This window comes from Dermacentor andersoni, chromosome 11 (genome assembly GCF_023375885.2).
Source record: "Dermacentor andersoni chromosome 11, qqDerAnde1_hic_scaffold, whole genome shotgun sequence".
In the NCBI taxonomy this organism is placed as follows: domain Eukaryota; kingdom Metazoa; phylum Arthropoda; class Arachnida; order Ixodida; family Ixodidae; genus Dermacentor; species Dermacentor andersoni.
Window position 1 is genome coordinate 82,732,974 of NC_092824.1, and position 16,617 is coordinate 82,749,590.

At 42.7% G+C, this 16,617-nt stretch overlaps 2 protein-coding genes across 5 annotated transcripts in view; one reads left to right on the top strand and one right to left on the bottom strand.

Moving 5' to 3' along the window:
• Sara (Smad anchor for receptor activation) overlaps positions 1–14,070 on the bottom strand; it is a 51,858-nt gene extending 37,788 nt beyond the window's left edge. Inside the window, exons 1-3 of the mRNA XM_072285285.1 lie at positions 13,625–14,070; positions 13,405–13,496; positions 5,984–7,998 (exon numbers count right to left, since the gene is read on the bottom strand). Coding sequence (XP_072141386.1) covers positions 5,984–7,998; positions 13,405–13,462 — 2,073 coding nt within the window. The 5' untranslated portion in view covers positions 13,463–13,496; positions 13,625–14,070. The remainder of the gene's footprint in view (positions 1–5,983; positions 7,999–13,404; positions 13,497–13,624) is intronic.
• Positions 14,071–14,259: 189 nt separating this feature from the next.
• The window catches only part of LOC126517949 (putative phosphatidate phosphatase), a 50,119-nt gene continuing 47,761 nt past the window's right edge, over positions 14,260–16,617 (top strand). For all 4 annotated transcript variants that reach the window (XM_050167779.3, XM_050167781.3, XM_050167780.3 and 1 more), the window contains exon 1: positions 14,260–14,536. In XM_050167779.3, coding sequence (XP_050023736.2) covers positions 14,452–14,536 — 85 coding nt within the window. In that variant the 5' untranslated portion in view covers positions 14,260–14,451. The remainder of the gene's footprint in view (positions 14,537–16,617) is intronic.

The window sequence follows — 16,617 nt, forward strand, 5'->3', positions numbered from 1 at the left end:
ATTAATTTGTAATTGTTCAGATATCTGGTTGTGGTTTGGAAGCAGAACAAACTCTTGCCATGTTGCATGATATAATAATACTGCAGAATTTTTCACTGAAGACACTTGCGGAATTCGCCTATCATAGGATGCACAAGGGTACACCAACTTCCATTTTTTTTTTTTTTTTTTGCGTACTGGTGTTGCACCAAGCTCCAATGTCATGTTGGTAGACTGTGACATGAAGCAATGTGTTCTGCTAAAATTCCTTTGAAATTCCTTCTTTACAATCAAAGCGCTAAACTGACAAGGTGATCTGAAACTATGAGAAGCAGGCATAACAGTTAATGGGCAAGCTGTGCTCATACAGGAGAGTTACGGGTAAGATAAATGTTCAACACAGATGGGCTAGTACAAAACATGACAGTTGATAATCTTTTTCCCATGCACTGCTGATAACAAAATCAGTAGACATATTTTGTTGAGATGTCTTTGAAGAAACTAGATACTGCAATAAATAATGTATTGCAATAAAACAAGGACAAGGAAGAATGACAGAGAAAAAACTGCAGAGGTGGTGGTAAGTCTAAGAAAGAAGGAGAAATCATATGGAGAAATTCTGGACATATGGATTAAATGTTCCCTCTCTGCCACCGTATGGTGCAGGAGCCCTACCACTCCTAAGACTCCGAAACTTGTCATTTTCAAGAATAAGCAACCAAGAGACATACATGGACGGGTCACTGAATTTGACTTATCGACAACACCATAGGAAACGTGGCAAGAAATAACAAACCAGGGGTTTTATTATTTCTTTTCATATGATCATATTAATTTCATATTGCCTGTCTTGTCGAATGAACAATCTCAGGGATAACAGGAGTGCGGCTTCGTGCGAGCCATTACGAAGGACAAAAAGAAGGAAAGATGAAAAGGATACATAGTTACATAATCTGGGCCTAGAGCCAGAATCAAATAAACTTGCATTTGTCTTATCAAAATACTATATTTCTTCAGCTGTCGAAATTAATCCACTACTGCTCTAACGAGGGAGAGAGAGAGAGAGAGAGAGAGAGAGAGGGGCAGGTTAACCAGAGGGGAAGATCTGGTTAGCTACACTACTCTGGGGAGGGGGGAAGGGGAGTGGGAGGTAAACTGATAGGAAAGTAGAGAGAAAGGAAGAAAGGGAGCACAGATACACGATCACAGTCGGTCACTATCACCGCATACTATCACCGCACAGCAGAGTGGTACTTGTAGCACTGTAAACATCAGTTCAGGCTACAGCCACTTGTACAAGTCTGTTGTCCTCAAAAAACTGCAAAAGAGCCCTCGTCGCCCTCCACTGCGATGGCTTGTGATGTCAGCAGTCTAAAATTAGTTCAGCTGTTAAAGGTCTTTTTTTCAAAGTGTGCAACTGAGATTGCGAGCGATCATCTCTGTAAATTGTTACGAGGACAGTCACAGAAAATGTGTTGAAGAGTCTCCTCACTACCACAGTCATCACATGAGGCGTTGTCGGCCCATCCGATTTGAAAAACAAGAAATGTCATGAAAGTCACTCCCAGCTGTATTCGACAAAGCAAGGTAGCCTCGTGTAAGCAGAGTCCAGCTGAGTGCATGTGTTGTTCTTAACGAGTACAAGCATATATCAACATTTTTTCTAAATGAAGCGACTATACTTAAATAAATGCAATTAAGCAAGTGCGATAATGTGCTTTAGTGGCACATTGTTTGAGATAAATGAAAGCAGAAGCTCCAAAGACATTCTGTAATTCCACTCTGTGAAGTACTTTCATCACTAATCATTATTTTCTGCCCAAATTGCAATAACCGCAATAATTTCCATAGGCTCAAATAGTTCAAGTAGTTTAAGCATATGGATCCTTTACATAAAGGACACTGTTGATGTATGTGTGATATGTGAATATGCAGAGGATATAGTGCTATGGAAGTTATTCCTATAGACTAAAAGAAGGCCTACTACATTTGAAAAGACGACGACATAACCTTGCGTGGGCTGTTTGTTCTGGGCATTGCTACATATGCCTCCGTAAATGCACCAGCATGTAATCTTTCAATTGCCTCTTTCTGCGTAAAATTTTCTAAATGGTTGTTCCACAGTTCAAGACCTGTTCGTAGATATTAAAGAAAGTCGGCGCTTCCACCAGAAAGTCAGGTACTAGTTCCTCGCGTCCAGAATTTCTGTGCTTGATTGACAGAGTGCACTATTTCAATACAGCCCCTTGAGGCATATTAAAGTACAATGGAGAAGGAAAACAATTACAAGCAGCCGTTCTCCAGAGTTATATCTTCTATCAATGTCAATGGCTCACAGTTCAATAAAGAATACTGTCAATTCTCTCTCTCTTTCTTTTTTCTGACACAGATACCAAGAAAGAGCAACAATGTATGTTCCCATCTATGCAGCCACACAAAAACTGCCATCGCAGCCTTCGATAAGTGCCTCAGCACTTACTGTTTAGATCAGGAACCTACATATTTTGCATATATTTTTCTTTATTTCATACCTACCTTGGTTATTCTTGTGAAATATGGGGCTTAACATATAAAACTTAATGCCTGTACTGCAGTAAAAGTGCACCCTAAGAATAATAGCATTTTCCTTTCTTCATCACCCTAGTAGCATTCCGTGTGTTGACACAAAATACCCAACATCAACTTCCCCTTACCTAACATCGTATTTAACTTCCCACGTGCAAACATAAGGCAAGCAACTCGCTTTACTGAAACCTTCCTTATCGCAGCAATTTCTATGGTGAACAATTACGAGAGTTCCTTGCTGATATAAATTGTAACACTGTGCCTGTGGAAATAAAAGTAACAAGAAACTTTGAGCTTGCATGCAAGCACTTTTTCCTGTCTAGTCAAATGTAACAACTCTTCCTTAGCAATTTAATACTTGTTCATATAAACAATGTTCCTTATTCATTGAGCAAATATGTACATAGTTCACCTATACATGTTTTTTTTCTGTATTGGACCAGGTATTAGCCACTTAGCTATTGTTCCAACTATTTTTGTGCATATTCCTTGAATTGTCTAAATAAAGTTTATTTTGATAGATTGAGTGAAATTATGATAGCTCTCCCTCAAGCAAGGCACGTGGATATCTGCAGTGATAAGAGATTACTGCCTCTAGACCTACCTATTCTTTTTATGGTGCACTGGCACCACTGCTATCAGCTGCAGGACAAAGCAGCATTCTCTGCAGCTGTCATGAATGTCGCAGTGATACCGGCCGACAACATGTGTTTTCCAGGTTATTGCTCCTTGACTCACTGTGAATCCCCGAGGAAGAAACCAAATGGCTGGGTCTGCCAGAACCATTAAACCTGAACGGCAGCAACACCTCATGAAGTTTTTCAACGAGAAAGCCGTGACAGAAAGTAACAATCTTGTAAGAATAAATTAAGATTAAAATAAACTATGGGGTTTTACGTGCCAAAACCACTTTCTGATTATGAGGCATGCCATAGTGGAGGACTCCGGAAATTTCGACCACCTGGGGTTCTTTAATGTGCGCCTAAATCTAAGTACACTGGTGTTTTCGCATTTCACCTCCATTGAAATTTGGCCGCCGTGGCCGGGATTCAATTCCGCGACCTCGTGCTCAGCAGCCCAACACCATATCCACTGAGCAACCACGGTGGGTAAATTAAGATAAGCATGTCCATGCAGTACCAAGGGCACAGTGAAGTCCTCTTGCTTAAAAAAACAATGTAATCATAAGGAAAATTTGAAATGTGACAATAAAGTCTTAGAGGTCTCCACACTGCAGGAGTTCAAACATAAAGCAATCCCCCTTTCTCACTGTGCTGTAATAACCGTCAAGTTATTGAACTGATAGACATTTATAACTTGAAGCCACAGCCAGGCTATTATAAAAAATGACGGATGACAAAGGGCCTCCAGATCAATTCTGACCAAGTAGTGTTCTTCAACAAGCATCAGAGTATGAGCTCACAGCCACTTTTGCATTACGACTCCTCCTAGCTGTCATGAGCGGGGAGCTGAACCCACCACCTCAGGCTCAAGCAATGGCGTGCCATGCCACTAAGTCATTACAGCAGGCAGCCTAAAGAAAAAAAATCCACACCCCTTTGTTATTGCATTCCAACTGTTGACAGAACAAAAGACGCACAAGCTGTCAAGGCACTAGTCAGCCGATTCTGTTCACTGACAATAGAAACACATGGCCTAAAGATAAGCAAAAAGCAGTCACTTATCTGTCTGTGCACGTGTTTAGCCACAGCAAGCTAATGCTTGAGCAACTAATGCAATGTTTGTTAAACTGCACATGATGGGTTCTGGGTGTATCACGACCAACAAACAGCAAGGAATTGCACAGAGTATCTGGCAAGATACCTTTCCCAAGTTTCAACTTCCGCAGCTTTCCCTAAATTATTCTGGCAAAATTTCCATAAATAAGGAAGCTGGAAACCTTGATGCGGCAGCCACACGGAATGTTACTCTGAAGACAACTTCAGTCTGTTCATGCCCAGTATCATCCACAATATCCACAGCACAGACAATTGCACTTTATGCCTACGAAAACACGTTTCATATAGCTACATACTAAAACAGAAAACATGCAGCATGTGTTTTCATCCTGATAACACCAAGGTTATTATGCTTAACAATAAACAGGCATGCAGGTGCTACACACTGAATATACATGACCCATTAAAGCCTAAAAAAAAAATAAAAACATCTCCAGAGCAATTTTGTGCCACCTTGGATTTTACACAAAGAATCACATGCATGTATAGCAGTCTTCCACCCTATTCATTCCTAAATCTGCTGATTCACACACAGTGTGCCAGATGTCAACAGATATCTCATCGTCACGTAGGTGTACCCCTGCTCACATGGCAAAATCAAAAAGCTTGAGGGGCAATTGTGGGATGGGAATAGCTGCAATATTTTTGAAACACACTTTGTAGAGCAATAAAACAATATTTGTAGCAGCTGTCTACAGTTCTGTAGCAAATTCTTGCAGATCAAAATGTAATGCAAATGCCTAGCTTTCAGTGCCTCCTGGAGAGCAGCTGAAGACCCAAAAAGATGCAACATAATGCAGAAAATAATTTTCTTTTGATGAGAAGTTCGTGCAGTTTTCCCTTACAATCAGACGGTTTCCAAGGGAAGCAGGAGTTCCAACTGCCTGTTCGGTGACAGTATATAATAGCTTTTCATTTTAATGCTGGCGAACTATCTTCCACCTGCATCTAAAATGAACAATTGTGCATGCCTTGGACATTTTATTTTATTACTGTTTTCTTTTTCCTATTCCTTAGCCATGGAAGCTATGGGTGAAGTACTCTTATGCCAGTGGCCTTGTTCACCCAAAACAAGTTTAGTGTGTCTCCAACATGCACCTTTATAGACTGTAGCACTTGCTGTAGTACATACTGGTAAGTAATTTGGCAGATGTAATATGTTTGAGTCACAGATAAACTTGGGTTATCATACAGAAATATTGTTGATGGGCATACAAAGGGCAAAAAGGAACCTTGAACAAAAATGGCAAAAGAAGCCAAGTGTCAGATTAATTATACCGTTAAAATGGAATGCATTTATTTAAAGATGAAGAGATAAATGACTGCTGCTGTGCCAGCACCTAACCGCTTCCCAGAAAAGCACACTTCATCCTCCTCTCCTGCCCTTCAACTTTAGTGTAGCAATACTGTGTGTTTCAGCGAAGACTGCCAAAATTACCTAAAAGTCATCTGTGGCAGGAAGCACGATTCTAGTCCTTGAGCTACATTACTAAAAAAGGCAAACATTATTTGCATCACAAATACGTAATTTGAGATCACCTTATGTGCACAAGCTGTAGCTGTAACTGCGCCATAAGACATGCAGAGTGATACTTCTGTGACCACAGTAATTTGTGTAGCTTCTGCAGCATTGCCTGCCAGGCATGAAATCAAGTATGGAAAACAGCTAGTACATCCACAACACTGGCAAAATGACGCACCTTTCCGCAGGCTCGGCAGTGATGTCGGCGCTTGAGCACAGTGAAGCGCCCAAAACACAGCATGCACGCGGGTGCCTCCTCGTCGGGGATCCAGAAGGGCTTCACTTTGCCCAGCATCTGCTCCTCCTCGCTCAGCGGTGGCAAGAAATTCCGCTCGCCTTCGCCTTCTTCTTCCTGCAGCAGCCGATCAAGCTCTTCATCGGTGACATCAGGTGCTGTGTCAAATCCAACCACGGAATCTTCGTCTAGGCAGCGGGCCTCACTTATCACAGTGGCCTCGTCCCCGACTGAATCCGCAGGAACACCCTCGGAGTGTGAAGCGTCGTCGGGTACATCTGTGGATGGGCCCGTTGAAGCAGATGACACTGGAGATGATGAGGCAGATGAAGCTCTGACTGGAGAAGCAGGCAATACACCAGGAGGAGCAGATGATGACCGTGGTGGGGAGTAGGATAGCATGGCAGGATCAGGTGTCCGTACTTTTGGTGGGGAAGCAGGTGGCGTTGCAGGTAATGCAGACGATGCTTCAGACGGAGATGTTGACAATGCGTCTGCATCTTTAGTCGCATCTTGTGTTGAAGGTTGCATGCAAACCTCTTGCTCCTGAGAAGCAGCAATGTTGGCAGGGCCAGGAGACTGGAAGACAGGCTGTTCAGATGTATCACAGCCTGGCACTTCTGCTCGCTCAGCCAAAAGGACATCATTTCCTATTGAAGGTTGCACAGAAGTAGCTGGATCAGTTTTGTGGTTGTCCTGCAAGCACAAATCACTAATAGGGCCTTCTGACACTACTGTGGAAGCTGTTTCGTCCTTAGATTCTCGAGAAGATAACTGCAAAGTGTGCCGTGCAGGACAAGTAGGACCGTCAACAGTTTCCTGCTTGGTAGCATTGTCTCCAGATGCAGCTAATAAAGGCTGAGGCCTCTGCTGAGAAACAGGAACTACTTGTGAATCTGGCAGTCTGCTAGATATCAAGTCAGTGCTTCCTTTTCTAGAACTGCTGGAGGCCTTGTTAAGGTCAATGTCTGGAGGACAGTGTTCACTGTCAAGCAATGAAGGAACATAGTTTGTTTCATTGTTTTTTGTTGAACCATCATGTGGAAGCAACTCTTTGCCATCTGCATCTGGAATCTTTGCACCGTCGGGAGATAAACTAATGAGTGACTGTAGCGGTTCAGCAGCCTTGTGCACTGAGGTATCCCCAACGGGACTCAAGGTGAGCAAATCAGGGTACTGAAAGCTGTCTTGAGGAACTGAACTTTTTGGAAGCAATTCACTGAAAGCACCATCATCAGAAACTCTATTTGCATTTGCTTCAGATGCCGCAGGCAATGTTTTTGGTTCCACACGTAACACTAACTGTTCAGTTGCAGCATTCGTTCCCAACCTCGCTTCATCGCCACAACTACTCACTTGCCCATTGTACATAACACCACCATCACTGCTGTTGCAGACGTCGGCCTTGGAAACAGGCCTGCCACAAACATTTGAAACTGTGTTGCCACTGGGAGCCACTAAAGGCGGCAGTTGTGCTGAAGAGTAGCTCGGCAACTCAACTGAGTCTCTTAAACCACCGGTTCGGTCAGGACCACTGACTTGCACTGGGACACACACATTGCGACCAACGCTGCATGCACCAGGAGAGTCAACACATTCTTGTAAGTGACCAGCTGTAGCTTCCAAAGGGATGGACGGTGAAGCACTCGAGGGCATGTGCGCAGGGGCATTTCTGACACCTTTCTGCGAGTACAATGATGTTGTGCTTGAGTCGAGCACTGTTGCCGGACTGCCGTCCCAGAAGAATGCCTTGCCGCTACTTGCTTCATCGCTGTTCGGCTTCTTTGAGTCTGTTAATACTTGTGCATTGGCAGAGGGCAGGGCCGGAGGAGGCACGGCACTGTGGTCCCCATTTTGTCGTGGCACGTCTCCACGACACTTGGGGATTGCCTGAGTCGATGGTCTAGGCACTTCAAACTCATGAAGCTGTGTCTCGGGAAGCTTTTCCGACAGCAAGCCTGCAAGAATCGGACACCACAGATTTATTACCCTTTCTTTTCAGAGTTCACCAACTGATTGAATCTCCCAGAGCAACATGTGAGTGCCTTAACAGAGGGCTCTGGATTAAAGGCCAACTACAATAACATTTCACCTCGATTAAACTGGCTATGAATCAGTAGTACTTACTACCAAAACAATCTTTGCAAAGCTACAAGGCTGGTAATTGTCTAGCTTTCTTGTTAGATGCCTTTAAATAGCATGTAACGAGACAGCACATGCAGCTGCTGGTTAGCAAGTATGATGTACATCCCATCATGCCAGCTTCGAGATTTTTGAAGACGCTGCAGGTAGCCACCATGCTGCCTAATCTCAGAAGGTCATGCTTAGGAGCTGCGCTAGTTCTTAATGTTTGGGGCCATGTGTCACTTCTGGCTAGTGGTAATGGCAGTGTTTTTCTTTTTACTTTCAAGATTAAGAACATTTTTGCTAGCTTTTCCTTACACTTTCTATGCTGCTCTACATCTATGTAACCTGAAACTGGGCTCTTTATGCAGCCCCAATTTCAGGGCTGGGGTTTGACAAGTGGGGTTTTAATGTACAGACAAACAGCAGTACACAAGCATTTCTGTACTGTATGCAAGCCTTCGGAATATGGTTGCTGCAATCAGGAATTGAAACAATGTCTTGTTGTGCACGAGAACACCATTGCCACTGGAATTTAAAGCCTATTCTTTACACTTGGAAGACTGACTCTGGAAAAAATGAGGAGCTCAGGAATGTACAAGCATGGAGTGTTGGCCTCCTCCTATTAACTAAAATGTAAGGTGTATGTGAAAACTAACTTTTAAGAACTAAATGGAACTGTCACAATACCAAATCAAACACTTTTGTAATCCTGGCCATTCATTCTCGAATTCTATCTGAATACTGAACTTGAATTGCGCTATGAAGCAATGAGTACCAGGAGTTTCTTTTCTTTTTTAAACTGAACACATCTGAAAGTACATTGTGCCTTTGGTCAGGTATTTCACTTTTGATCTACAGAACAGAGCTTCCAAACATGAGTCTATGGACCACAGAGAATGCACTATGGCAGACAATACATAGAATACCAAATACCTTCTGAACAAAGTTGACAAGCTCCTAGACTTAAGAGGAAGATTTAGCTTTGGGTCAACGCTGATGTTGCCAATTCAAATACATGTAAAATGCAGAAATGCTTTCACAAGAAAACCGCTCGACTGACTTGAATGAAAGTTGTTGCATTCGAGAAAAAAGTTAAACATTAGTGACTACAGGAAGCAAAATTTTGATTTACGGTCTGGAATTGTTTTAGAAAACATTTCAAAAGAAAGTTAAAAAAAAATTGAATAATGAAGTTTAAAAATCCATAACTCTTCAACAGGACCAGATACGCAGTTCTGTATATTGCGTCTGTTAGCATCTAAAGTGAACAAACTTGGTGTGTGTGTGTGTGTGTGTGTGTGTGTGTGTGTGTGTGTGTGTGTGTGAACATCCTTTATAAGAATAAGATATCTTAGATGAATTTGATACAGTATTTATGAGGAAAAGTCCTACTCACATATTAGTGGTGAGTAATAGAACCATGTATAATACACCAATTTTGTTCGCTTTAGATGTGCTATTAGATGCAGTTTAAAGAATAGTGATATTGCTTTTCAATGCTGAGTTGTAAACCTGATAGTTGCTTTCTTTTATTTGCAATTTTTATGAAGTTAATAAAAAAGCTGACAATTAACAGAAATATAGCATCTGCTTCCTAGAGTCACTACATTTTAACTTTTTTTTTTATGCAACAAACCTCATAAAGCCCTCACAATTCCAAATTCATCAGTTATCGTTAGTGACTCCAAAGCAGCCATACATAACTTCGGAGCGGGTAGGGTCTCTAAGCCAGCTTTTTCTCTCCTCTTGGCTCATCCTTTCAATCAAACTGTGGCATTAATCTGGACTCCCGCGCATGCGGGCCTTGCCGGAAACGAGGCGGCTCATGCCAGTGCCCGAGGATTTACAGTCCGGGCTCAGGCATCAGATGCGTCGGACCTCGCCACGGAGGAGGCGCCGTTTACAGCGCGGGATCGACTTATTACTTACCACGAAATCTGCACACACTACCGATTAGACCGCTTAACCTTTCCGCCACTCATGGGCAAATCCCCGCGTAGGTGTGAAGTTCTGTGGCGACAGCTGCAGACTCGCACCTTTCCGTCCCCTTACCTCCTCCACCGCATTCATCCCGCCATTTACCTTTCTCCCTCTTGTAAATTCTGTGTCTCTCCCAGAGCAGACTTAAACCACATCATGTGGGGGTGCCCTAAGCACCCCCTTCCCCCTTTCCTCAAGCAACTAATATCTAGTGAGGAGCAGTGGGAGGCTGCCTTGCGCAGCTCCAGGCCCGAACTTCAGGAGGCCATCCTGGAGTGGGCTGAGAGGATAAAGGAGGCCTACTTCAAGTAGTTCCTCCCCCCACCCTCTATTCCATTGCCCCCTTCCCTTTAAAGAGGGATAAATAAAGTTTTTCATCATCATCATCATCATAAAAATTGGTGCAGTGGTTACTGAGAAAAATTATTTATCCATATTTAGACTGATGCTCTCAGGCTGAAGCTTTGCCTCATTAAGAATGCAGGGCAACATGTTGTTTTCCATGTGCCTTCCCCTATGTATATGTCTTTAGCCCTGTTCCTGCTTGAAAAAGGATACCTAAGAGAGTAGCCAAATCATTCTTAACTGAAGAGAATCTTCAACACAGTTTTTGAATTCATTACCAGGCTTTACAGTATATTTTTCACAGATGCCTTATCTGCAGCTTGACTGTCTAATACAAAATCTCAAAATATTTGACTTTGTTATGTCATTGTACATCTGCATTTGAATGTGCAGGTGTTCAATTGTTGTGTTTTCCTGTTCTGTCTTTTTTCAAGGAATGTATGATACCTGAAATACTTTTTACTCATTTACATGTAAAGCCACTACTGTGAAACTTGTATTTGCTTATTTTGTTATGAATTTACTGCTTGTCAGACTGTGTGCAGAGGAAAAGTCTTTTGTCAATTTATATAGACTCTAGCTTTTCCTTAACCTTTTCTGTATTCAAACCTTGTCTCTAACAGAGAGAAATAAAAGTCAAAAAAGGAAAAAATGTGAGTACAGAGAAAGACTGTCCATAAGTTTAGGTCTTCAGCTGTGTAGGAGTGTGACAGTAGGGTGCAGGGGCAAGCTGGTGCTTTTTTTTGCTAGAACAGCAGCTTGGGCTTGTTGGTTTTCCATACTGGTGTTAACAGTGCAAAACGTAGAAGGCGACACGAGATGAGAATACGTCACCACAAGCACTGACTTTCGACAACATTTATTTGAGAACGTTAATTTGAAATCTTTAAAATCAACGTTGTTGAAAGTCAGCGCTCGTGGTGTTGTCTTCTCATCTCGTGTCCTCGTCTACATTTTGCACTGTTAAAATCAGGATGCTTTATTTTTTTTTTGTAACAAGGAAATGGTAACAAGGCAAATAACTGCACTATTTAAATCACCCACATATATGTTTGACACCAGTACAATAATGGCTGCTGTAGCCAGAGGCTGGGACAGCTCTCCCTTCTCATTTCAGGGTCTGCCATCAGCTGCACTACTGTGCAAGAGATCCACAGCAAACTCGTGGCTGTAACGCTACTACCATAACTACTTTCTATGAATATTAAGCATAGGTAATGTTCTGGATCTGCCACAATACAGGTTAAGGGCATGGAAATTGGTGTGAACAATGGCAGGAAATTTGCAAAGGCTCTCTTGTTTTTATGTCTACAAGGTTACTGCCAGCACCATCAAATGACACCATATATTTCTGAACGCTAACGAACACTTCAACAGGTGCACATACCTAGTCTTATGAATCACTTGCAGACAAGTATTTGGTAATGGCATTACAATTATGAGAATTCAAAAATTTACATCATATTTGGAAAAATAATTACAAATTTAAGTTGAAGGCCTAAAATTCATCAAATTCAGACGCATGAAAATGAGAGGCGTGGCATTACATGAGCGAAGTGACTAAACGGACTTGCTGGTGCAATTATTGTTGCTTAAATTCAGAAAATTGTTGTAGCACAAGGCCAGGATCTCGCAGTTTTCTTTCTCAGTCTGCGCCACTGCAGCAACTAGCCCCAGCATGGCTAAACTGGCGATAGCAGGTAAGCTTGCATTATGTGCATCTCTTGTATTATAGGGGTGTCACGCAGTACACTTTTGATTGCGATCAAGCCTGATATGGATCGAATTTCTTGGTCACAATTGGCTCCTTTGCACAAGCTGTGGGAGGGAGCCAATCGCAGTAAAGAATTTTGATCCAGATCTGGCTCGATCAGGATGAAAAGCATGGCGTGTGATGCCCGTATTAGACAACTCAAGACTATGTTGTTCTGTTATTAATGCCAAGGTGATAAAGGCATTGCACAAAGATGGCTGTTCTTATCCTATCTGTTGCTGAACTTGAAAAGTAGATGCTTTCTGTTGTTGCTAGCTCGATGGCCAAATTCTCAACTTGTACACAATATTTGAAGTATATTCAAGAACCAAGTAAAATCAAATAATGAAACATTGTTTTGAATAGAAAGTTATCAGTATTCAATTTGATATAGGGAAGTGGTTAAATATTCATATGTTCCTAAAAAATTGGTGAGCATCTTGTGCAAAATAAGAGGTTTAATAAGTGGTTTGCAAGTTATGATGAACTTTTAGATATCGAGATCACTAGCCTACTTTGAAAACTCCATAAATCATTGCTAGGATCAACAATCCTACGAAGGTGACAGGCCAATTGCAGTTTGCGTCACCATAATAAGAGGCACCTTGTCAATAGCACATGTAGTGTCTAGTGGCGTCAGTTTCCGCAAAACCTCTTTCAGTTTTTCAATCTCGCTACTAGGAGTGTCTCTGTAGCATTTCCTATTATCTCTTCATGTAAGTGGCTTTCAACAATTTTTTTAGAAAGCATCTAGGCCAAAGCCTCGGATTGCGCCACGAGCTTTCCTCAAGTAATCAACCTTAGTCCAGTTGTCAATGATAAGATACAGGGCGCAGGGGCTTGTCAGGTTGCCCGAGGTCAGTTCAAGACAATTAGCGAGATAAGTTTGTTGGCGAAAGGATTAGGGAACACAGCGATGTTCGCCGAACCGCTGTCTGATGCCGCTAGCAACGTTGGCCGCTACGAGGTCGCGCATGCATGTCGGCGTTCGAGCTACTAAGGGCGCAACCAGTAGCAGTGATTTTTTTATTTATTTCGCAACACAGCAACAGAGAACCGAAAGACATTCTCCGTTAATTTGCCCCAGTATGGTAAGTCACGCCTCCTAGCCGCCTGCTATCAACAAGCCCGCGAATGTCGTGAGAGTCTTAACGCCCACCTTCGCTTTGCTCAAGCTCGTCAAGCACTTTGTCTAGATCCACTGCAAACTTGTCCATCGCTGCCTGGCATCCATGCCACGTTTCCGGATCACTGTAAAAAAGAAATTAAAGGGGGAGGGCACGACGAGCGAAAGAGAAACGAGCTCAGTTTTGTAGAGGGAGGGAGATTAAAAAAAAATGTAACAACAGGAACTTCTCAGTGCTCTGTCGGCGGCTTACCTCTGCTGAAACCGGCGGTTGTATCATAATTCAATCGACCACGTCGGTGCAGGTCGAGTCCCTCTTCGAGCAGTTCCGTAAAGCTGCCCGCGCGTCTACAACGCCAACCGGCAGAACACCAACACGGCACTAGCAACGACGTAGCGAATACACTGCCGCGGTGATGACGATCACTGGGCCAGTACACAACACACCACACGTCTCCAACGTCCGTCCGAGCGCTCCGTGGGCGAAGGAAAATAACCGCGCAGCGGAGTCGCGTATGACGGACACAGGACCTACAGTGGAGCGCACAAAACGCCTAATCCCAAGGGCGGGCAAGTATCGAGCAGTCGAGGCACGGGGAAGAAATTTTATCACAAATTACAACAGTCAATAAAGTACAATACCACTCGAAGAAAACCCTCCTGTCGACAGATACCACCACACTAGACTAAAAATGTATACCGAGTTCATCCACGCACGCGAATAAAAAAAATAAGTTTACTCACTCTTCGCAGCTCTTCGCTGCAAGCCTTATAGCGCTGTAGTCGCTAACGTACAATTATTGCCACGACGGCATCGTTACCGACACCAGCTTGATATCGCTGACGATGCACATGAGTTTTAGCATGCATGTTTTAGAATGATTCCAACTGAGAGTCGAGCGTAGGCCCACTGTGAGCCTTTCAGGTGCTGCCGCAGTTGGCCAAGTGGGCGCGCTATGGGTGGTACTGTGGGACGGTGCAGCGATAAAAGTACGGCGGTTGAGTGAAGTTGCGAAATTGCGGTGCGCCTTTGATAGGCAGAAAAGAGACGAACACTGCTGCTGGTTTTCGTTTTCGTGAATGCCTCGAGGATCGTCGTCAGCAATGCCGCAAAGCAATAACCTTGCGCTCACCGTTGCAGTTCACTTCTTGTGTCTCTGTGCAGGTGAGTTGGGAAGTTCCCCGTTACACCACGCCTTGAAAGTGCTTACGGACTGTTTGCGCTCAGAGCGGATGTTTGATCTATCTTCTCGCCGAGCGTCGTGCGTTTGGGAGGCTCCGATGGGAACTTTATGACTGCCGGCCTGCGCGGCGATCGCGAGCTAATGCCAACTTTCAGCTTTCGTTCTATTATTTAAAAAAAAATCGAAATAAAATCGAGCATAGCGCGAGCAAGTTCCGCGTCACATTTCCGTTGGCGATAGCATTGGGGACAATGCGCTGCTCCTGATCACGATCCTTTAAAAAAAGAAAGGAACCCTCGCTGTTTCGGTTTCGTAATTGAGAACACGCGCTCGATTACCCGTCAGACCACCACGAGGTTTTTGCATTGGTGCGTTCGGGCGACTGTACGCTACCCTCCGTCTCTAAACGCTGTGCGATTCATAAATAATGCATCCTTACAAGGACAGCTACCCAGAAAGGGACACGCCTACGATTGCTAGAGCAGCGCTGATTGAGCCGGAAACAGATTGTATGTTTTCGCAAAGCGCTTGCCAAGGTAGAGAGAACATATTTAAAAGAAAAAAAATGTTGCGAGTTTATAAAAGTTAATGCAGTGCTCGCTGTATGTTCTTCGATGGGGGCCGAAATATCAACGTCTCCCAAAGGTCAGTGGAGACCATATGCCATAAGTAAAACTGACCTTTTAAAAGGAGCGAATCGGTGATGGAGACATCGCTGCTAACAGAGGCGTGCGCTAACGGTCACACACATTTAGATAAAAACACAAGAAAAAAAAATATGGAACAAGAAGTGCAACAATGAAAAATAACTGGAAACAGGAACACGTTGCTGGAACAGGTGTTATGTGGAACAATGCCACAAAGCGCTGCATGTATTGGGAACTTCTTTGAATATTATTTATCTGTGCTTTCATTAACACGCTATGTCTGTAAAACGCGTAAAACTGAGGGTGTCACACAGTGCACTTCAATCGCGATCGAATCCTGTGGAGCTGGATCGCGATCGAAAGTGCTCGCGTGTGACACCCGTATCATTGATTGCTCACGTAAACCACGAGAGTTATCGAAGAGGTAGGTTAGTTGGTTTTGATTGAGACCAAACATAATGCTCTAACCAGCGCCTCGAGGAGGCGCTGCTCTAACAGGTGACATGAGAGAGAGAGAGAGAGAGAGAGAGAGAAATAACTCGTTTTTATGACAAATGCACTGTGACCTCACGGTACCAACACAGTATTATCGATGCGCCGAGCTTGACATTTCAAAATGCTAATTTAAGCCTGAGAGACTTAATGCAAAACCCATAGTAGAATTTGTGGCACACTGAAACAAAATTTTAGTTGCATATAGGTCAGCAAACCAATTACTAATTTAATAATTGGTATATTACTTATTTATTGCTTGACATAAAGGGCATAAATAAAGTTCAAGAAGTTGATTAAAAGTAACTGTTTTTTTTTAATTTTTGTGGGGTTGAAAATTCTACATTTCAATATTTAAAATAGCTTAGCCTCCCTGTGCTTTAAATTCATGTTAATTTCTTTAAGCTTTCATTGGCTTCGATCATTGTCTGTTGGCTTCGTATGGTTGCCCAATGCAATTTAATCTAAGAGGCACTTAGTGCCTCTTAGATTATATTATGTAAATGTATTACTATTATATATACACCACCACAGAGAAGCATTTTTTTTTTTTAACTGCTAAAATAATACAGATGTAGGAAAAATTGTTGACAAATCCTTGGGAGAGTCAACTATTTGGTATGTTTTGACTATTTATGGACTAGCACCTTTTTTATAAATTAAGAATAACAGATAACACATTACTCAAGAAATTATATCTTTTATTTCCTGTGGCACTTTTCAGGCAGCTCTCTAAATATATAAAATGACTCTGTATTACAGTTAGAAAATTTTAATTCAGACATTCTCGATCACGTCCAAAAAGTGAGCTGAATAGCTCTGGACAGTATTTTTACAGAAGGCTGTTAAACATACTTGTCAACGACAGAATCATAAGCAACATAATCACATCAAATTAGAAAAAAATGATAGTGCTAAAGTCT